General features: G+C 57.2%; 2 protein-coding genes across 2 annotated transcripts; both read left to right on the top strand.

Moving 5' to 3' along the window:
• On the top strand, positions 1468–4217 carry TNNC1 (troponin C1, slow skeletal and cardiac type). Its single transcript, NM_001130243.1, has 6 exons — positions 1468–1500; positions 2949–2979; positions 3197–3343; positions 3624–3738; positions 3964–4100; positions 4184–4217. Exons 1-6 carry the CDS (start codon positions 1477–1479, stop codon positions 4213–4215), a joined length of 486 nt encoding a protein of 161 aa, NP_001123715.1. The 5' UTR covers positions 1468–1476; the 3' UTR covers positions 4216–4217.
• On the top strand, positions 10102–21774 carry SEMA3G (semaphorin 3G). The gene is made up of 16 exons (XM_001928251.4): positions 10102–10301; positions 12007–12167; positions 12278–12340; positions 12528–12647; positions 12919–13009; positions 13137–13253; positions 13472–13617; positions 13830–13944; positions 14037–14106; positions 14381–14525; positions 14815–15046; positions 15129–15217; positions 15841–15882; positions 16622–16850; positions 17338–17477; positions 18797–21774. The coding sequence occupies exons 1-16, from the start codon at positions 10193–10195 to the stop codon at positions 19241–19243; spliced, it is 2316 nt and encodes a 771-aa protein (XP_001928286.1). The 5' UTR covers positions 10102–10192; the 3' UTR covers positions 19244–21774.

Genomic DNA, 21774 nt, shown 5'->3' with positions numbered 1-21774 from the left:
CGCGCCCCGCCCAGCTCCGCCCCTCGCGCGTAATTGACAGCAGCTGCCAATGGCGCGCGTGCGCAGGCTGCCCGGGAAGGTCCACTTGCGTAATCTGTACCTGCCTGGCCCCGCCCGCCGCGCTCCTAGCAGCGGGGGAGAAACTGAGGCTCCGGGCGGGAACTGCTCTGGGAATTGCCAGTCAGTGCCCAGGAAGGAAGGACCAATGGCCCCGCACCTTCCGGCGTACCTGAAGCGAGTCACTGCTTCGCTTGGTCTCAGTTTCCTTCTCCAGAAAAGAGGCAGTGGTTACCTCTCACCTTCCTCTTGGGCTCATTCCCAGTTGAGCACAAGAAGGCTAAAGGAGAAGAAAAATTGGGGCTTAGAATGCAAGCAGGACAGAATAATTGTGTCAGTTCTTAACCTCTCCAAGACTCAGATCTATGTCACATGGGCTTCCAGAGAACTGAGTGGGCTAGTCCACGCAAACGCCTGGCAGGCAAGGCAGGGAGCTGGTGTGAGTTCTGCGAGAAGGTGTTGAGTTAGGTGGAAGCAATGGCTATGTGCTGGCCATCTGGCACAAGACCCCCGCTGGTGTTCTACTAGAGCTCAAAATGAGGGGGCGATAGATTGGCTCTGGACCCAGGAACTGCAGTACTGGAGCACAGGCAGAGAAGGAGCCTTAACCCAGGGGAAGACCCAGATCTAGAAGAGAGAGGTGGTAAACCAACTTCAGGGGAACAGTCTTACACAGATGGGGCATCTGTGAGGGTGAGTTTGTTGAATGATTGATTGAATGCAGTCAAGCCCAGAGCTAGTACTTCTCTCCCTGGGGAGATGAGAGGTCTCAGGCAGGGCTTCTCTGGCACCCTTGGCAGAAAGGCTCCAGCCCATACTCTCCTGAGGTAGGTCAGTGCCTTCCTTCTCCACTAGTACCACAGCACCGTACTCTGAACTTGGCATTCGAGGCTTCTCTGAGGGTTCTGCTCTCCCACCCTCTCCTTACATAGTGTTGCCCCTGCTCCAGAGAGGTTTAACCTAAGTTAGGAGCTGCCACGTCAGCCAGACCTCAAGCAAGTCCTTCCAGGAGCCTCACCTATTCCCTTGATTGGATAGGGGTTGAGCTGCTGTGTATAGGGGCCTCACCTCCGGGGCAGACAGGAGCTGCAGTATAGTGGGCCCCAGGCGAGGCCCCTGTACACAGCTCCCGTCTGTCCTGGGCTTATGTTTTCATTTTTTCAAAAAACTTTTCTGGAGAGTCCCTGGGGAGATGGAGGACAGAGGGAGAGAGACCTGGTCCTTATAGCCCTTCATCTTCTCCTTGCCCTGGGCGGAGGACACAGGGACTCAGGCCAGTGTGAGATCACCAGGTCCAGGGGAGGGAGTGGAGGATACGGCAGGCAGGGGTGGGCTGGGCCGGGAATGTGGCGGGGCAGGGCTATTTAAGCCGAGGGCCGCTGCTGGCAACCTCAGCAGCCTGCCCTGTGAGCCGCCAGTATGGATGACATCTACAAGGCTGCGGTGAGGGATGGGCCTGGGCAGGGCTGGGGTGGCGGGCCCACAGGGGGCTCATTCAGCTCATGATGGGGGCAAGGTCACCTGAAGGAGATGGTGGGAATCCAGGAGAGGGACCACGTACTTTCAACCCAGGCCCTCAGGGGCTGGTGGGGCTGGCATTCCAGGGTGTGGAAGGGGTGAGGAGTTTAGGGTCTGTGGGTAGCTGTCAGGGTGGGTGGAGGAAGATGTCGCAGCTTTGGCATCATGTCTGCCCCTGTCTCCAAATGTCTCTAGTCTACGTCACTGGTCTCTGGACTTTTGCTGTTTCTAGTCTCTTTCCATCTCTTTGTTCCTTCCAAGCTCTCCCTCTGAGGCTCTGTTGCTGTTTCCCTGTCCCCACCTCCCCCACTGCTGCCCCTCATATTCTGCTTCTCACATGTCCACAATCCCCCACCCCCTCCAGCCCCTTGGCTGGCTGCAGATGCTGTGGAGAGTGGGATAGGGGTTGTGAGGAGGGGGCTGGAGAGCTGGAATCCTGAGCTGGAGAAGGGGCTCTGAAGTTTAAGGCAGGCAGGGAGGGACTGGGCATGGGGGTGGGGAGCTGGGAAGAAGGAACAGAGAGCTGAGGCCCCAGCCCGCATCCAGCTCGGCAGGCTCCGGATCAGTGGCTTAGCCAGGGGTAAGGGCTGGAGGGTGGTCACTTCAGGTCCCTGCAGGGCCCACTGAGGGGCTTCAGATGTGATTCCATGCCAGCAGGGGGGTGTGTTACTGACCTCCTCCCACCGTAGAGACAAGGACATCTGACATGGACAGCTGCTCCCAGGGGAACCCCTCCCTCAGCCCGGGGAAAGGAAGGGGGTGCCTCTGCCTATCCTGCAGGAGTCCATGGAGCTGGGGGGGCAGTCCTCCGCCCCATGCCCATACAAGGCCTGGCGGGGCTGGGAACTAATTTTGGCTCCTGAGGCTCCAGCAGGCCAGGGGGCTAGATAACGCTGCCCCACCCCCTGCATGCCAGAGTCCCCAGAACAATCACCAGGTTTAACTTTGTCCCCCGTTAAAAATAGCCCAGTGGCCACCCCGGTCAGGTTACAGTGGGTGGCTTTGCCTAGCCCCACTTTGGTTTTATTGTCCCAACCTGAGGGACAGCTGTCTCTTGGGCCACCCAGCTTGGGTTTCAGCCGGGGGTTGGGGGTGGGGTGGGGAGGGCGATGACTATTGTTACTCAGGGTCACCTTGGTCGTGGAAGGGGTTCCCACCTGTCACCCTGGCCCTGAGCCCAGTCTCAGTGAGGCTAGCCAGGTCACCTCAGGGCTTTGGGGGGCAGGGAGGGAGAACTGAGGCCTCTTCTGCTCTGTGACCTGGGAATGGCCTACCTCTTCCTGGCTTTAGTCTTCCCAGCTATGGAATGGGTTGATTTCCTCCACAGCAGCGAAGGCCTGAGCCTGAGTCCTGAGACCTCTTTTCCTCTCTAGGTAGAGCAGCTGACAGAAGAGCAGAAAAATGGTGAGTGCTCAAACACGCATGTAGGGGAACAGCAGGGCTGGGCTGGGGGAGTAGGAGGACCCCAGGCTGGAGGCCAGAGGCCAGAGTCCCTCTCCCTCTGACTTCAGATGTCAGAGGGAAGTGGGTAGGTTAACAGGTGGAACTAGAGGTCTGACCTTCCAGGTTTCTGGCTGTTGAGCCCTGGCCGCTCTGTTTCTCCTCTTCCCCTACTGGACAGAGTTCAAGGCAGCCTTTGACATCTTCGTGCTGGGCGCCGAGGATGGCTGCATTAGCACCAAGGAGCTGGGCAAAGTGATGAGGATGCTGGGCCAGAACCCCACACCTGAGGAACTGCAGGAGATGATTGACGAGGTGGATGAAGACGGTGAGCCCCCTCCCCTCCCCACCCAGCCCCAAACCCATAGCACTCCCAGCTCACTGGGACCCTGAATCCTGGATTGCTACTTATTACTCTGTGTCCTTAAAGGAGCTCTTTAGCCTCTCTGAACCTCAGCCGTCTCATGTATAAAATGGGCCCAAGGACCACACAGGCCTCACAGAGTTAGTGTGAGGATGCAGTGAGAGCACTGGGGTCTAGTGTCAAGGGCAGTGCCAGCCATTCTGACCATCCTTCTCTAATGGCTGTGCCACACCCCTCCCTCCAGGGAGTGGCACAGTGGACTTCGATGAGTTCTTGGTCATGATGGTTCGGTGCATGAAGGATGACAGCAAAGGAAAGTCTGAGGAGGAGCTTTCTGACCTCTTCCGCATGTTTGACAAGTGAGTGTATGACCCTTGACCTCTGACCCTAACCCTAGCAGAGCTGGGGAGAGGGGGACAGTCTTGTGACCTCAAGGCCTCAGTCTCCCATTCTGTACAGTGAGGGAATGGGATGCGCCACCTCCCAGTGGCCCTCCCCTGCCTCCCGGGGTCATGAGCAGGGCTGCCTCTTCCCCTCTCTGTGCCCCCATCACGGGCTCTGAGGCTCCCCTCACCCATTGGCAGAAACGCTGATGGCTATATCGACCTGGAGGAGCTGAAGATAATGCTTCAGGCGACAGGCGAGACCATCACAGAGGATGACATCGAGGAGCTCATGAAAGATGGTGACAAGAACAATGATGGCCGCATTGACTATGACGGTGAGTGGGGGTGCACTGAATCCCTGCTGCCAAGAGGCCAGCACCGATCCACCTCTGACCTATGCTCGCCCCTCTCTCCACAGAATTCCTGGAGTTCATGAAGGGGGTGGAGTAAACACCGACCTTCGTTCAGAGCTGCCTGTACCACCTTCCAACTCCAGCCCAGCCCCGGGGTTGGGGGCAGGGAGCCAGAGTCCCCAGGATATGAATTTGGGTATGTGCTTGACCACAGGCCCTCCCTGACTACCTTACCCAGCCCTGTCCTAGAGAATGCAAATAAAGCCCTGCTCCTTGGAGCCTGGTGCCTGGCTTCCATTCATGACTCTTCCCCAGGGTCTACTCCTGCCGCAGCAGTTTCCTTCCCCGTCCCAGACCCTAACCACCCTTGCACACTGCCTTCTGCAGGAGGGGCTGGATTAGATCAGAGACTACAACATTCCGTGCCCCACTGTCTCTTTTCTATAACTGCTGGTGCCCCAGCCCCACCTCCAGCAATTCCACATCTGAAGGCTGTGATGGCCCAGGAATCTGCATTTCACAGGCCCCGTCAGGGCCATAGTTTTGGTCAGCCAGTTGGCAGGCAGGGATCCACTACTTGGAGACAGAAGTCACTGCAGCACAGCAGCCCCAGCCCTTCCTTGGTTCTGGTTGGGGAGAAGCAGACCACATGGGGGCTCAGCTGGCCTGCAGCTCCAGGCCATCTGCCCACCCACTTGGATTTCCTGCTGGCGGCATTGGCTTAAGGGACCGAGGGGCATATCTTCTACTCTGCCTCCCCTTGGCCATTTGACAGGTGGGGCCCAGAGAGGCTCCGGGCCTGTCAAGGTCATGCAGTGAGGCTGGGAAGAGCAGAGCCACCTGGCTCCCCAGCCGAGGACTCTGTCTGATGGACCAGGTCCAGATGGGCATGATTTCTAGTTACCATGAACTTCATCAGCTCCAGCAGCCCACAATTCCTCCCTGACAGGGAATAGATGCAGAGGGCCTGGTGGCTCTCAGCCTAGTGGGGGTACCCAGGCCAGAACTATGGACAGAATAGTGAAACTGGCCTTGGGGAGGTAGAGGAATGCAAGGAAGTGGAGGTGTCAGCAGTGGTGCTTGCAAGAGGGACAGCTGCCACTGTGCCTAGGCTGCAGCCAGAATGTCAGCAGCTGTCCCTGCTCCACCCAGTCACTCCACAGCCTCTGCACCTGTGCCCCAGCCTTGGCATTCCCCAGACAGGCCCAACATTCCAGAGACGGTCTTGGAATTCTGGAGATGCCTCCAGTGGAGGTCAGAGCTGGCAGTAGCTGCCTGATGCCTAGAGAGACCAGGGGTCCCCTAAATCCTGGCTTCAGGAGCTGGAAAACTCAAGGACCTACATATACACCCAGGAATGATGACACTTCAGAAGAGGAGGCAGGGCTACTGTGGGTGCCACCACCTGCCAGGATACCATTCCAGGGTTTAGTCACATGTATATTCTGTGTCCAGCACTGGCTGAATGCTGAGATCCTCAGTCCCAGTCCCTAATTTTATGGAATTGATAGTAGACTCAGGAAGACAAAGAGGGAGAGGAGTGCACTGAAGAAACCCGCATAGTGTTGGAATGGGGATTGTAGAAGTGTGCTGGCCATGAGATAGAATGGTCTGGGAAGGCTTCCTAGAGGAGGTGGCACTGAATCTCCTCCACTTCCTGGAGGAGATCTGAATCAGCCACAGGAATCAGCCACAGAAGGGCACGGGAAAAGACTGCAGCTTTGCAGGAGTGGAAAGGCAGCACTGGGCCGGTTGCCAGGCCTTGGCAACTTTAGGGTGAGAGGTCTGGTGGCCCTTAGTGCAGTGGGGAGAGAAGGGTGGAGGAAGGTACACAGATTGAGGGCATGTTTTGGAACTAGAATGGATAGAACTCACTGGAGGATTGAATGGGATGTGTGAGAAAGGAAGGAGTCAAAGTCGAAACTGCCATCTCCCAAGATAGGGGAGACTGGGGGGTCGGGGCACAAGTTTGGCAGTGGAGTATTGGGAAATGGAGGTTCCTCCTTTCCTTTTGACTTTTTTTTTTTTTAACAGTTCTTAACTTTTCATTTTGAAATTCTAGACTTTCAAAAATAGCACAAAGAACTCCCACTTATACTTCACAAGAGCTTCCTCAAATGTTAATGTCTTAAATACCCACAGGAAAAGATCAAACCCAGGAAATTAACACTGACACACAACTACTAACTCACCTGCTAACCTCCTTCAGATTTGTCAGTTGCCCTATGAAGTTCTCTTTCTGGACCAGGATCCAACCCATGATCCTACACTGCGTCCTGTCGTCCCGTTCCCTTACTCTCCTCTGACCTGTTTCTCAGTCTTTCCTTACCTTTAATGACCCTGACGCTATAGAATTGTGCAGGCCAGTTATTTTGTAGAATCTAATGAGATTTGGATTTGCCTGGTGTTTCCTGAGGACTCAATTCAGATTATGTAATCACAGGAGAGATGGAAGGTCCTTTGTCATTGTCAAAGTCGAGATACCTCTGGGACAGGTTGGTGGGGACATCAGAGCAAGGCTAGAGCTAAGCAAGAGGGCGGAGGAAGGGCTATGAAGTCAGGTGTCATCAGAGTAAGAAGTGCCTTCCCAGCCCTGGTGCTGGAGGAGGCCCCTAGGGAGAGGGTGTGTAGGGAGAGACGGCCCAGGACTGGGCACTGGGAATCCCACCTGGGCAATCTGGGTGGGGGGAGAAGTGGCCAGTGGGGTGGGAGAGAACCTGGGTGAGTGTGGGGCCTCTGGACCCAGGAGGGAAGGAAGGAGGCATTGAAGTCAGCTGATGGATGCTCATGGAGCTGGGGAGCTTTGAGGCCTTGTGTCCAACTTGGTCATCTGGACACGAGGGTTTCACTGGAGTGGAGGGGTGGGAGCGCAACTAAAAGGACCAAAGAAGTAAGGCAAGGTAAATGGGAGATGGCAAGTGCAGACAGCACTGGTGAATTTTTGCAGACACTCAGGGAACAGAGAAATGGGCTGGAGCTAAGGAGAGATGTGGGGTCCAGGGAAGTGCACTTGATGATAGGAGCAACCTAGTGAAACTGAGCAAGGGGTGAAGCGAGATGCAGGGGCAAAGCTGCAGAGGGTGAGTGGCTGGGGTCTCTGGGAGTGTGTCTGGGGCGTGGTCATAGCTCTGGGACTGGACCCAAGCTGGGCAGGGAGAAAGGGTTGGCTCAAAAGGGAGGGGAGAATTGCAGCAGCGGGGACACTGAGCACAGGAGGTGGGATCAGAGGAGGGATGTTCTGAATGGGATGCTGAAGGTCATGTCATCGTTGGTGGTGACATGGAGAATGAGTGGCTGAGGTGGGAAAAGGAGGATAAGGGCCTCAGAAGCCGAGGGCACCCAGGGGATGTGAGATCCTGATGGGATTGGGGAAGAAGAAAAAGCCCCCAAGAGTTAGGCCCTCTGCAAACAAAACGGAGGATAACTGGGCCAGCTACAAAGAGGGTGCAAGGAGGGTGGCTGGCTGGTACCTTAAAGATAGGGGTCCACAAGTAGGAAGCCCTTTGACACTTTCCCAATATCTCTGTTCCAGAATGAGGTTGGTGGGGGAGGGACTAAGGACATCTATTCCTTCCAGTGATGCTGACCCCAGAGTTCTGGGCTGGACCCTTTCACATGCCTACCTGGGGCACCTGGTACATGACAATACACATCACCATGTACACCACCAAGGGCTGACAAGCTCCAACTAGCACATGGTACTGCATTCTCCTGCACACATCACCCAATTCTGTTTTGCTATGTTCAGTCCTCTCCACTTCTTCTGGGCTGTGTCATCCTTTGCCTAGATAGTATTTCTTTCATGAAGCCCGCCTTATCTTCCTCCATAAGAAGCAACCACTGGAGTATCTCCCACTGCACCTGCCTCTTCATATTAGGGGTTGCCTTGTTACTGCCTGCTATCCCAAGAGTCTGTGCTGTGTACCTGTACCTATCACAAGGGCCTGACAAAGCACGCAGTTTTGGGACCTCCTGCAATTCCCACTTTGTCCATTAGATGGCACAAGATGTCTGTGGCTGGGCCCACTGATCCCAGCAATCAGAGGGACCCTTGGGAGTCTTTTCCCCACCAATAGCCCCAAGCAGAGATCTTTACCAAAGGACAATCCCTACCCCTGTCCAGACTGGGAAAGAGGCCCAGAAAGGAAGAGTATCTGCCCAAGGCTGCATGACAAGTTTAGAATTGGGGGTCCTAACCTCTGGCACAAGCTGCTTTTTGCAGCGTGGAGTAGGCTATACCCACATGCTGCTCCAGGAGACCTGAGCCTCCCCTGCAGCCCTAGCTGGAGGCCTGGCTGAGCTTAGATCCCCAGGGTGATTTGGAAGTTCTGAGAAGTTGTTGGGTCTACCGCCCACAGCTGCTGGCCACATGCTGGTTGAGAGGCTGTCCAGCTGAATCTCTAGCCAGATATTGGCTCCCAGCCCAGTCTATAGGCTGAAACATCTCTCCAGGGAGATGGATGCAGAAGGCCCAGGATGTGATCACTATCACGGCAGCCCCTGCACAAGCACCCCTCTAAAGTTTATAGAGCCTTTTATAACCAAGGTGGCTGGTCCCTGACTGGGCAAGGAGACTGAGACCCAGAGAGGGAAGGGCCTTGGCCAAGGTTCTTTGGGGATACATGCCCAATCCCAGGTCAGGAGGCATGTATGTGTTGAGGAGAGATGGGGACCAGGAGACAGGGTTCAAATCCCTGGGTCTTCCTCATGTTAACTCAAAGGGCTGATCCACTTCCCTTTTAGGAATGAGATAGGAAGGGAGGTGGGGGTCCCAGGACCCTCCGGAGCCTAAGAAGCAAAAGAGAGACCCAGAATGGGGCAGGACTGAGCAGGACCTGTTCTCAGGCTGCTATGTGGCCTGGTCCACATCCTTCACTCTCTGCTGCCCCATTTCCTAATCATTATTATCATTTGAGGGCTCAGCCTGGCCCATCTGGGAGGCCTAACTTGCAGGAGTTTCCAGAATCCTGGGAACACCGATTTCAATATCTCAAGGTTGAAATCTTAGCACCCAGGGCTACTGGGGCCTGCATGTAGGAGTCTGGAATGGGGTAGAGTGGCACCTGTGGAGGGTGGAAATAGGGCCAGTTTTGGTGGGGTGGGGGAGCGGTCTCCTCACTTGCCTTTATTCAGCCCTTTAGCCTCATCCCCCCTTGTCCCCCTTCTATGACTCTCCTGTTCCTTTGTTCAGAGCTCAGAGCAGAGGGAGTAGGGGTATGAGCACCTTCCCTCCACCATCACTCTGGAGGAATCATAGGGGTAGGGTCTATGGGCAGAAGGGGATTCTGGGAAGAACCCACCTCTTACCTGGTGACACCCTGGGCCCTGAGGCTCCGGGAGGACTGGAGGGCTGAGGGAAGCAGGGCAATGGGGGCCTCCCTTGTATGGGGTAAAACCTGTCCCCTGCCCCAGCCTGGAGGCCAGAAAGGAACAGGTCTGGTAGAGAAGTCTGAGCATTCATCTCTTGCCAATTTCACATCTGTGAAGTGTGGCCAGGCCTCAAGCCCCCATCCAAAATGCAGAGCCCCTTGGGCTGGAATGACTTCCCCAAGGCAACTTGGGCCCTACCAGGGGAGTTGCGAAGCCAGGCCAAGACTTCAGAGGGCTGGACCCTTGGGACCTAGGCCCAGAATCAGTTTGCGGGGGGGCTCTATCATGAGTACTGGAGGGGCAAGGAGCAAAGGAGAGCCCAGCTAGAGCCCCATCCAGCCCATCAACCTCTGATCTCTAATCTTTCTTCCAGGCTATTTCCTCCCTCAACAGTTTGCAAGAGCTTGGGGTCTTGCGTTTGTAGACATTTCTGCATAAACCACCCACACCCCAGCTGGGAAAGAGTCTCCCCAGTGAGGAACCAGCCATTCTGACACAGGCATCATAGGGCGAGGAGGAGAGAAGCTGCAGGTGGACAGCGGCGGGGCTCCTGCCCCCTCCCTCTTCCTCTCCGCCTTCCCTGCCTGGGACTGGGTGGAGCCGCCGCCTTATAAGTGGCAGGCCTGGCGGCAACAGAGCAAACTACAACCAGCGGCAGGACCGAGGGCAGCTCTCCAAGTAGCGTGGTGCCCCTGGTTCCCCGCATGGCCCCCTCAGCCTGGGCCATCTGCTGCCTCCTGGGGGGCCTCCTGCTCCACGGAGGCAGTCCCAGCCCTGGCCCCAGCGTGCCCCGCCTGCGGCTCTCCTACCGAGGTAGGGTAGTGTGTACCCTGTGTGTGTGCGCGCGCGTCTTGCGGGGGGGGGGGGCGGGGGGGGACCTGCACCCTGGGAGACTCCAGCCATGGGGCCCCCGGCAGCCCCAAGCAGTCTGTTCTGCCAGCCAAAGGGATACGGTCACTCCCCGCACAGCCCTTGGGAAGGACTTTAATCATTCCCCACGGGCGGTGTGGTGCTCCCAGCTGGCCGCCAGAGGCAGGAGCCAGGGAGGAAGGCAGGGGAAAGGGGACAGGTCCTGGAAGAGGGGCCAGGGTGAAGACAGGAGAGAGACGCCCAGGCGGAAAACCTGAGGGGGCAACTGAGACAAGAAGTGAGACCTCAGTAGAGATGGGGAGGGGGCAGAGGGGGCAGGTCTGGAGGCTCTGTTTGCAAGCAGCCGTGCTTCTTGCCCAGGGCAGACAGTGGGAGAGAGAGAGGCATCCTGTCCCTCTGTCTGCCCTACAGTGGGGTCTCTCACCCTATCTCCACAGCCTCAGTCCCCTCCTGCCTCTAGCAGCCCACTTTGCAACGCTGGCCGTTCCTCCTCCCCTCCATCCAAGAGGCTCTTCAAAGCCTACCTTCTTTGCCCATCCTGGCCCAGGAGGTTCCTCTGCAGATCTAACCTGATCCGCTGTGCTGCAGCTGGCACAGGCCTTCTCTGATTCCGTGGAAATGGTCCCTGAGACACAAGCTCTCCACAGATATTTCTTGGGGAAACCAGAGGGGTGACCACCTTCCCCGGGAACCCTTGTCTAAGGTGGGGAGACCCAGGCCTGCTCTGGAGGGTTTGAGTGGGGAGACATGGCTCTGCTCCAGAGAGTTCGAAGGGATTTGGGGAAGGGAGATGTGGACTACCCTGTGACTGGGGGTGGGGGTAGTCAGACTACAAGAAAAGGCCCAAATAGGGCCAATCCCCCTACAAAGTACTTTCAGCCATGGAGGTCTTCCTAGAAGAGGCTGTTAATGAATTGGGGAATAGAGTGGGTGCTGGGACAAGGATGACCTTCCCCAGATTGGCCATCACCCCTTCCCACCACCTCCTGCTGCCTGCCCTTGTACACCCAACTACCTAGCTGGACCCCAAGGACCTATTTCAGGATCCCTACCTCCTGGGATCATCATCTCCAGACAGCCACCCTAATCCCCAGGGGCTGGGTGGGCAGCATCTATGGAGGAGAAAACCCTCTTTATCCACTTCCATGGCCTGGAGCTTAGAGATCCACCCAGGCCTTAGCCACATGTTCCCTGCTGGGAACGCTCTCCCCTGCCTGTCTGCCTGTCCCACTGAGTCAGTCTCGCACGCTGCTCAGACCACCCACTCTTCCTCCAGGCTCTCCCAGCACTTCATCCAGCTTGCTGCCATAAGTGCCGCCCATGGAGTCATCTTCCTTGGGGACTGGGTTGGGCACAGATGGGCAAGTAGGAAGGAGACGTTAACTGAAGACCAGAGGGTCAAGGAGTGGAGGGGGAGGGGGCAGGCCCCTGGGTGGGCTGGGCTGGGTGGGAGGCTCAGAGGCCCCCTCTCCCACCCACCCCCAGGAGTCATTTCCCAGAAGCTCTCCAGCAGTCCTGTGGATGCAAACTTTTTCCAGATGTGAGTGTGTGTGGAGGGTGACTGCGCAGCTGGGACCCTTCACCTCCACACATTGGCTGGAGAATGGGCTGAGCAGTAAGCCCTGATCCCCTCCTCACCCCCTCCTAGACCTCCTTTCTGTCAACCGCTCTGCCATCTTTCTGGGTCCTCGGGGCTCCCTGGACCTTCGGGCCCTGTACTTGGATGAGTACCGGGACCGCCTGTTTCTGGGCGGCCGAGATGCCATCTACTCTCTGCGGCTGGACCAGGCATGGCCAGATGCCCGGGAGGTGAGCTGGGCTGAAGGGGAAGTGGGTCTAAGGGCTGGGCAACTCTGGATGGGAGGCCAGCTGGGGAAACTGAGGCTGTGAGGTCAGTGGTCAGCCAGGCTGTGTTTCAGGTCCTGTGGCCACCGCAGCCAGGACAGAGGGAGGAGTGTGTTCACAAGGGAAGAGATCCTCTGGTGAGTGCTGTCGAGTGACTGCCCCCACCCTAACCTAATGCCCAGGCCCTGAGTCCCAGGAGAGCTTGGGGATGCTCCCTAGGTGCCTGTGCTGGGGACACTTGGAGCAGATCTTGAAGACTCTTGAAGGTCTTGAAGAATGTGCCCCCACACTCGGTCCATCTCCTCCCCTCCCCTCCCCCCTCAGGTGGAGTGCGCCAACTTTGTGCGGGTGCTGCAGCCCCACAACCGGACCCACCTGTTGGCCTGCGGCACTGGTGCCTTCCAACCCACTTGCGCTCTCATTGCCGTTGGGCATCGTGGGGAGGTGAGCCAGATGGCCCCACAAGGGATTGGGAAGCAGTGACATTTCCTCCCTGCTGCCTGAACATTCCCCATTGAGCCTGGGTCAGGACAGAGGGGCCAGACCCTGAAAGGCGCCTTTGTGGTGGAGCTGACCTGCTGGCAAGGCTCTGAATGAGGGCGCCTTCTGCTCACCCCCACTCTCCAGCTGCACGCGATGGCTATTCCTTAGGAGGAGGGCTGGTGCCCCTGTCCTAGGTGACACCTCTCCCTCCCATCCTCCCTCCCTTTCCCAGCATGTGCTCCATCTTGAGCCCTACAGTGTAGAAAGTGGGCGGGGGAGGTGCCCACACGAGCCCAGCCGTCCCTTCGCCAGCACCTTTGTAGGTGAGTGATGCCCAGGCCAAGGCAGATGTGGCAAGGGTGGGAGCTGGCTCATGTCATCGGGAAGGGGGGGACCCAGGTCCAGGGCCTGGCCTTACTCTCCTGACTGTGCCCCCAACCCTCACCCCAGGTGGGGAGCTATACACGGGCCTCAATGCTGACTTCCTGGGGCGAGAGGCCATGATCTTCCGGAGTGGGGGTCCCCGGCCAGCCTTGCGTTCTGACTCTGACCAGAACCTTCTGCATGGTGAGCCCAGGGGTCTGCCCCGGGAACTGGCAGTGAGGCGGAGGAACTGACTCTGGAGCAGAGACCAGAAGGGTGGCCCATCCCCACTCCTCTGCCTGGGACTTCAGCCTCCAATGGGGTCCCTGTGCCCCTTCCCCTCCTCATTGGTTCACCCCCACCAAACCCCCCTTCCCTTCTGTTTGAGGGCCCTGCACCAGCTTCATCCTCTCACCTTCTAGATCCCCGGTTTGTGATGGCCGCCCGGATCCCTGACAACTCCGACCAGGACGATGACAAGGTGTACTTCTTCTTCTCGGAGACTGTCCCCTCACCCGATGGGGGCCTGAGCCGAGTCACTGTCAGCCGCGTGGGCCGCGTCTGCATGGTAAGAGCTGTGAAAGGGGCAGTGAGGTTCAGATCCTGGCCGTACCCACCTTCCCAGACCTGTCCCCCATCCTGCACTGGCCCCCCGCAGCAGCAGGGAACCAAGGCAAGGGTGTGGAGCTGACATCCAGGCCGCTCCCCAAGGGTGAGGGTGGAGGAGCAGGAGGAGGGGCCTGTCGTCAGGGCCCATGCTGACTGGCCCCCACCCCCCAGAATGACATGGGCGGCCAGCGGGTGTTGGTGAACAAATGGAGCACCTTCCTCAAAGCCAGGCTGCTCTGCTCGGTGCCTGGCCCTGGCGGTGCTGAGACCCACTTCAACCAGCTGGGTAAGGGCGTGGCCAGGGCAGGTTGGCTGTGGGCTGGGGAGGGCTCAGGGCCAGTGAGTAGGGGGCATTGGTGGTGGCCTTCTATCTCCCAGAGGATGTGTTCCTGCTGTGGCCCAGCGCAGGGAAGAGCCTGGAGGTGTACGCTCTGTTCAGCATGGTCAGGTGGGCTTCCCCTCACCCCTACCCCAGGCCCATCTCTGCACCCCCCAGCCTCCTCTGTTGAGCCTCTGCCTTCATTTCCCAGCCTCCCCATGGGTGCCATCTCTGTCCCTGACTCAGTGACACCATGGCTGTATTCGCTGCCTGGATGTCCTTGTTTTCAGGTCTCTGCTGACTGCAGGCACCATCATCCTCCGTCCTACGTACAGAACCAAGCTGCCCCCTTCCTGCCTATGACAGCCACCCTAGCCTGACTGTCCCTGTTCGTCCTCTGCAGTACTGTGTTCCAGGGCTACGCTGTCTGCGTGTACCACATGGCAGATATCTGGGAAGTCTTCAAGGGGCCCTTTGCCCACCAAGATGGTCCCCAGCACCAGTGGAGGCCCTATGGGGGCAAGGTGCCCTTTCCCCGCCCTGGCATGGTGAGTAGTTGGCTGGGACAGAGCAGGGTGTGTAGATGCCAGGAGGGGCTTCACCAGGGGATAGGACTGTGACCGCCTGCAGCCCCAGGGCAGCAACTGAGCTGGGCTCCAGAGGACCTGGGCGGGGCCGGGAGGGAAGCTGAGCCTGACCGCATTGAGGAGTCTCTTCTACAATGAGAGCAGTCCCTGCGAGGCTGGCATGCCCAGCCAGTGAGGCCTAGAAACAGACTGGGGTGGGGAATGTGCCATCCCAGGGAGCTTCAGGTACTCCCTTTGCCACTACCCTCAGTGCCCCAGCAAGATGACCTCACAGCCAGGACGACCCTTTGGCAGCACCAAGGATTACCCGGATGAGGTGCTGCAGTTTGCCCGAGCCCACCCACTCATGTTCCGGCCTGTGCGTCCCTGGCGGGACCGCCCTGTCCTTGTCAAAACCCACCTGGCCCAGCAGCTGCGTCAGATCGTTGTGGACCGTGTAGAGGCCGAGGATGGGACCTATGATGTCATCTTCCTGGGGACCGGTGGGTGGCCTGGGGCTGGGGAGGTTTGCAGGGACCCAGGCTGTCCCTTCCTCTCCCACTGACCCCTCCCACCCTGCCCCAGACTCTGGTTCTGTGCTCAAGGTCATCGCCCTCCAGGAGGGTTCTGCTGAGCCTGAGGAAGTGGTTCTGGAGGAGCTCCAGGTGTTTAAGGTGAGTTGGGGGCCTGATAGGAAAGGACCCCCTCAAATTCTACCCCGGGTGGAGGCCTGACTATGAGGAAGCAGCAGAAAAGTGCAAGAGGGAGATGGGCTTGTCTTTACTGAACCTGCCATCAGTGGGGAGGGAAAGTGATGGCGCCCCCTGCTGCAGAGGCCTTGCTGATGCTATTAATCGATGGTGGGCCTGGAGACACCTATCTGTGAGCTGCGATTTGGGGGGCCTAGGGAGGGATGGCTGAGGAGATTGTCCCTTGACAAAGCCCTGCCAAGCTCAAGTCCTAGTGAGATCCCAAGTCCCCAGAGGGTTCTGTTGGCCCCTTTAGAGGGTCAGACAGCAAGTCTGTTGTGTGTCCCACATGGATGGGTGATTTGAGACAGCTGCCTCACTGCTGGGGACCAGGGCTGTGGAGGGGACACTGGGGCTTTGTGCTTTTAGTTAAGTCTTGGAGGCCAGTCAGGGCAAGGGGACTCTTTTAATGACCTGACATGTGGGAAAGACTGTCTGGCCTTAATTGCCAGAGAGTGCACTGACCTGGGAGAAAGGTGGCCTCCACCGAGAGGCTAGAGGAGGCCGAGAGCAGGGTTACAGGGAAGGTCTTGCTTCTTCTTCCCCAGGTGCCAACACCCATCACTGAGATGGAGATCTCTGTCAAAAGGGTAAGAGCAGCTGCCGTGGCTCCCTACTGCTCCTGCTTCCCCACCAGCTCCCAGAGTTTCCCTGAGGGCTGCTGTTGTCTAACCAAAAGCCAAGTCATGGCAGGCCCTGGGGCTGCCTGATTAGGCTCTGCAAGGAGGGTTGAAAGTCCAGCTGGGAGCTGAGATTCCCACGCAAGAAACCAGAGAGGGGGTGGGGCAGTGGGAGGCCCCAAGTAAATGAGCCTGTGTTCAGATAGGGGGAGATACACAAAGGCCATTATTCCTCAGGGGAGACAAAAACGTGCTTGAAAACAAAATCCAGATTTTAAATCAAATAGGAGAGTCACTTTTTAGACGTCGTCGGCTGTGTGTCTTTTTGTGAGGGGCAAAATCTCCTCCAACTTCATCTGCCCCAGTTTATCTTTGAGTAAATCTTGTCTTTTTACTGGGATTCCTAAAGCACAGAGCTCATCTCTAAGGTCAGAGGCAAGGCAGGATAAAGGCCATTGGGTAGAGGGCCAAGGTCAGCTGCAGGGAGGGTCTGGAGAAGCCCCTTAGAGGAAAGACTCCAGGTGTGCCTCATCCCCTCCACGCCCTAACAGGATCTGATGTAGATCAGGTGAGCTTCTGGGAATGCACCCAAGAGGTTCTGGAAGACTTAAAAATAGTAGGGGTCTCAGGAAAGCCAAGGTGGCTGAGAGTCCAGCTGCTTCTAGGTGGAGCACAGACTCACCTTGGGCTCCCTCTCTGTCTCTCTCAGCAAATGCTGTATGTGGGCTCGAGGCTGGGAGTGGCCCAGTTGCAGCTGCACCAGTGTGAGACCTATGGCAGTGCCTGTGCAGAGTGCTGCCTGGCCAGGGACCCGTACTGTGCGTGGGACGGTGCCTCTTGCACCCGCTACCGGCCTGGCACCAGCAAGCGCCGGATCCGCCGGCAGGATATCCGTCACGGCAACCCTGCCCTGCAGTGCCTGGGCCAGAGCCAGGACGGTGAGTGGTGACAGGCATGGAGGCACCAGTGGGGCTCTCACAGGGCCCCCACTCACCCCAGTGGCCTGGCATTGATCCCGTGAAGTGTGGCTTCAGGCCACTCCTCTAGTAAGCACTCCTCTTCAGGCCCACCATCATTTAGAAGCATCAGCAAGGCCTCTGCAGCAGGGGCGCCATCACTTCCCCTCCCCACTGATGGCAGGTTCAGTAAAGACAAGCCCATCTCCCTCTTGCACTTTGCTGCTGCTTCCTCATAGTCAGGCCTCCACCCAGGGTTGGATTTGAGGGGGTCCTTTCCTATCAGTTTTCCCTTGTCTGCAGCTCCTGTCCATATGCAGGTGTAGGATCTTTGGGCAGAGTGAGCTGCTTGGGGGGACTGATAGACCCCCCAGGTCCCTGTCATATTTGTGGGGGTTTCTGAGCCGTCAGTCAGTGGTCCTGGAGGTCCTCCAGTTCCTGAGCTGAGGCCACCTCCAAATCCCTCCAGAGGAAGCTGCGGGACTTGTGGCAGCCACCACGGTGTACGGCACAGAGCACAACAGCACCTTCCTAGAATGCCTGCCCAAGTCCCCCCAGGCCACCGTGCACTGGTTCTTGCAGAGTCGGGGGGATGAGGGACCCAACCAGGTGAGTGAGGATCCTGCCTTCAGCTTGCATGTGTCCTGAGGTCCCACCCCTCCCTAAACCCCAAGCTCCAGGAAAGGACTCTGGGGGGAACCCGCCAAGATCAACTTAAGAAAAGTATGCGTTAAGCTCATGGGGTGCCCATAGGGAGGTGCCCCTGTTCCTGCCATCTGGGAACACCCAGGCCAGATGTGGTAGAACTGCTCCAGTGACAGGGAGCCCACACACTCCCAGGTAATGAGCTGAGCTCTATCTGAGAGGGGGTAGCTGAGATGGAAGGGAGGGCAGGGGGTCTAAGCTGGTCAGGAAGACCCCCATGCTTACATATATAGCTTGTCTTTGAAAGAGTCTCTTTTCCAGGGAGTCCTCCTCTGTCCTAGGCCCGGACTCCTGACCACTGGTTCTTGCGTGTGCACGCGCGCGCGCACACACACACACACACACACACACACTCTGCATGGTCCCATACTCCCTCCCTGGAGTCCAGCTGTCTGCCTAGACTCTCTCCTCCCCTATCCAGAAAGTCTGTCAACCCCAGAGATGGCTTCAGTCTGGGGTCTGAGGCTGGCGTGGGTGGGACAGGGTGAAGAACTGTTCTCAAGCTGCTCCCACGGGGCAGGGAAGGGGAGGGAGCGGGTTCATTATAGGAGGGGCTCTCCTTCCAGCTTGGGAAGTGGGGGAGGCCAGCCCTGGGCCAGCTGTTGGGCTGGGCACTGAGAAGACTCCCCCAGGGGGCCAGGGAAGCCATGAGATGGAGTTACACAACACTCACCACCCAAGCAGTGCAGCCTCAATGTACACATATGCAGACTAAAGCCCAGACAGGGTCCAGACCACAGACAGGGCTGGTTCAGAACTGTGTTCCCACCTCCTACACTGTAATGGGGCTGTGGGCCCTGCACTTCAGGAGGCGCGAACAACGGAGACAAAGACAGGGAGAGTCCTGTGTGTGTGTGTGTGTGTGTTAAGTGGAAGGCAGTTCGGATCCTGGGGCCAGAGTAATAGCCCATAAATACTCTTTAACTTACTGTTCCCTGTGAATGTGTGCCAGGGTCCCCCAAGGCCAAGGTAGGGGTCCCGGGTGACTAGGGGAGAAGCCAGTCAAATCTTGAGAAGCTCCCTTTGGAGGCCCTATCCTGGGTTATGGGAAGGTGAGGCCCTGCCTGCCAGTAGCTCATAGTCGAGGAAGCTGAGCCTGCCAAGCCGCTAGGAAGGGGAGAATGAGCACCGAGATGGCAAAATTTGGATATGCAGGGAGCAGAGAAGTTGAAGGTGGAGGCCCTGCTCCGTGGCCTGCTCATGCCTTCCCACACCCTCAACAGGTAAAGACAGATGAGCGTGTCCTGCAAACAGAACAGGGGCTGCTGTTCCGCAGGCTCAACCGCCTGGATGCGGGCACCTACACCTGCATGACGCTGGAGCACGGCTTCTCCCAGGTGGTGGTCCGCCTGGCTCTGGAGGTGATTGTGGCTACCCAGCTCAACACTCTGTTTCCCCGGGGGCTGAGGCCAGAGGAGCCTGCAACCCGGGAAGGCCTGGCCTCCACCCCCTCCAAGGCCTGGTATAAGGATATCTTGCAGCTCATCGGCTTTGCCAACCTGCCCCGGGTGGATGAGTACTGTGAGCGTGTGTGGTGCCCCTCCCGCAGCCGGAGCCGCAGCAAACAGGCCAAGGGCAAGAACTGGGTGGGGCTGGAGCTAGGCAAGAAGGTGAAGAGCCGGGTGCAGGCCGAGCGCAACCGGACGCCCCGGGAAGTGGAGGCCACATAAAAGACAGAGGAGGAGGGGTGGTCGGGATGGGCCGAGTGGCCAGCAGCAGCCCCCAGCATCTCCCACCCACCCAGCTAGGAGAGAGGGGGGCCAACATGCCTGATTGCCTCTGAGAGATGGGAATCTTTATCCCCAGACGCCTAACAGGCCACCCACAGGATAGGCTGGAGCCTGATGGAGAGCCCTGTGTCCTAGCCTGTTCCCTGCCTCTCTGCTCTCCATCCCAGGCTGGAGCCAGCACCCTTTGGCTGCTGGAAACCCCAGTGGGCCTGCTATTTGTTCTCAAACAAGGCCCCCAGCACACATTTCTGCTTGTGCCTGGAGGCGAGAGGGCTGGGTGGTTCTTACCCAGTCTGCAGAACATTGGCAATTCTGAGTGGCCCTCACAGTGGGTGTGTGGGTGCTTCTGAAGAGGTGTTGGGGCAGGGGGCCTTCAGGAAGCTGAGGACAGTAGAAGTTGCCTATAAGCAAGCACCGGTCAGGAAGACCTACCCTGATTGAGGTGGGGAGGGAAAGCAGAGGCACCAAGAAGGTGGAACAAAAAGACCCCCCTCACACTTTGTGCCCTTATATCTTACCTTGGTGGATCCTTCCACTGCCCAACACCTCTTCTCCATCTCAGAATTACAGAAGCATAGGCTGCCAGAGGTCCCTGGGTCTGGTCTGGACCTCAGGCCCCACTTCATAGATGAAAGGGGTAGGGACATCACACAGCCTGACTTCCCTTCCCCAGGCCCTGGAACTGCCAGGCTGGGTTTCCTGGGTTTTCCAGGGTTCCTGGAAGGTGGGCCAGGCGCACAGCTCCCAATGGAATCTCCCTTGCCCACCATCAGGGTCTCCGTGCTGTTGAGTGGGGAGGAGGTGGATTCTAGGAGTGCATTATCCCCCATCTCTATGGACTAGAGCTAGAGAGGGGGGAGCTTCGGGAAGTGTGGGGGTGGTTGGAGGGGTGGGCTGTCTTAGGGCAGTGCAAGCTTGCCCACAGCCTGGGAGGATGGGATGAGGCAGCTCTGTGAGCAAGCTGCAGGACCACGGCAGAGCTTTGCCTAGGAGACCCTAGAGGATTGAGACTTTTGAGATGGGAGAGGGTGGAAGACCCTAGGACGGGTTAGGGGACTCACGGTCAGGCATTCTCAAGGACCGAAGAAGGCATCTCTTAGCCCAGGGGCCAGATGTTTCCCACTCTGGGATCTTTGGTTTCTGCTAAATAAGACTTTGTTGTGGATGGTTCATTTATGAAGCATTTTTTCTTTTAAGGGAAAAAAAAATGTAGGGGCAAGTGCTAAGTCCTGCTGTTTCTTGCGGTGAGTCTCAGGTGGCCAGGATGCATTCTATCTGGGTGTGTAGGGAGGTGTTTTTGCCATCAGCAGTAATGTGTTCCTTGGGCTGGGGAGCACAAAGGGGGAGGAGGAGAACTAAATGAAAAGTTGCTCCCAGCCTGCATATGAACAAGTCAATGACGCACAAAACTGACAGGAAGGAGACAAGAGCATCAGGTTCCAGATTCCCTCCATTAAACACCAAGATGAAAGAAGGAGGAAAAAACAGATATAAAGCAAGACAGGGCTTCCTGCCCCCACTGAACTCAAACGCAGACCTTGTCTGCCTTGGATTTGACCGAGCCCCTGCATCCCCCCACCCCTTCCAGGGAACTCCAGTTACCTGGCAATAGAAATAGAAATCCCCCATCTGCACAGAGAGTGAGCCAGAAGCACCGAGATGAACCTGACAGCACTTTGGGAAGCCATTGGCCTGGGGTGGTTGCGGCTGGGATGTCAGCAGAGGAGAAGAGGACCCTGGGGGAGGGGGACGGGGAGAAGAGGTAGGAGGAGATAGAGGCCATGGAAGAAGATGGGGAGAGAGCTTAGAGCCCCAGCAATGGGCGTCAGAGATGCAGCCAGCTCTGCCCCTCTATCCCAGGAAGAAGTAACCAGGCCCCACAGTGGCCTCTAGGCTGGGCCCAGGCATGGCCAGCTCCAGGCAGGCTCCTCTGGGGAAGTTACTCTGGAAAATGGAGGGAGAAGGAGTTAAAAACAAGGGACACCTGCACTTGGAAAATTATGGCCACTTCTACTGATCGCCATCCCATACCCCATGGTACTGTGTGGTGTTCACTCCTGGAAATGCCTCTGTGTGTGAATTCTATTTTTGTATTCATATGTTGAGATGGGTTTTGTGATTTCTCTGTCTTCAAAGCACACTTCTTATAATTACTATTGCTCTTTTAATTGTCCACACCGCCCCTGAGCGGTGGTGCGGACAACGCAGTGGTTTACCAAACCACCTACAAGGAAAGGGATAAGGTTAATATTTATATGGCATAATTACATCATTATTGTATCTGTGTATTTCTGTACTAAATTGGTGCCATGTGTGTGAGCTGGAAATGAAGAGCCTTCCCTGTCCTTTCCTGGAGAAATTACCCTGGGTGGTATTTTCTAGAAGGGAAGGAGACAGGTATCAGGGGAAGGAAGGAGTCAGAGGGCTTTGCCTATAAAGCTGGGATTGCTTATTAAATTAGGAAAATCCTG

The sequence above is a fragment of the Sus scrofa genome, chromosome 13, assembly GCF_000003025.6.
Source record: "Sus scrofa isolate TJ Tabasco breed Duroc chromosome 13, Sscrofa11.1, whole genome shotgun sequence".
Classification (NCBI taxonomy): Eukaryota; Metazoa; Chordata; class Mammalia; order Artiodactyla; family Suidae; genus Sus; species Sus scrofa.
This window is presented reverse-complemented; position numbering and strand designations above follow the sequence as displayed.

What these genes read in the sequence shown, in the direction of transcription:
- TNNC1 (NM_001130243.1), top strand. Translation starts at nt 1,477, where the DNA reads ATGGATGACATCTACAAGGCTGCG. An exon ending in TGACGAGGTGGATGAAGACG is followed by an intron (nt 3,344 to 3,623) that starts GTGAGCCCCCTC and finishes CCCTCCCTCCAG; the next exon opens with GGAGTGGCACAGTGGACTTC. An exon ending in TGGCCGCATTGACTATGACG is followed by an intron (nt 4,101 to 4,183) that starts GTGAGTGGGGGT and finishes CTCTCTCCACAG; the next exon opens with AATTCCTGGAGTTCATGAAG.
- SEMA3G (XM_001928251.4), top strand. Translation starts at nt 10,193, where the DNA reads ATGGCCCCCTCAGCCTGGGCCATCTGCTGCCTCCTGGGGGGCCTCCTG. An exon ending in CCTGCGGCTCTCCTACCGAG is followed by an intron (nt 10,302 to 12,006) that starts GTAGGGTAGTGT and finishes ACCCCCTCCTAG; the next exon opens with ACCTCCTTTCTGTCAACCGC. An exon ending in ACAAGGGAAGAGATCCTCTG is followed by an intron (nt 12,341 to 12,527) that starts GTGAGTGCTGTC and finishes CTCCCCCCTCAG; the next exon opens with GTGGAGTGCGCCAACTTTGT.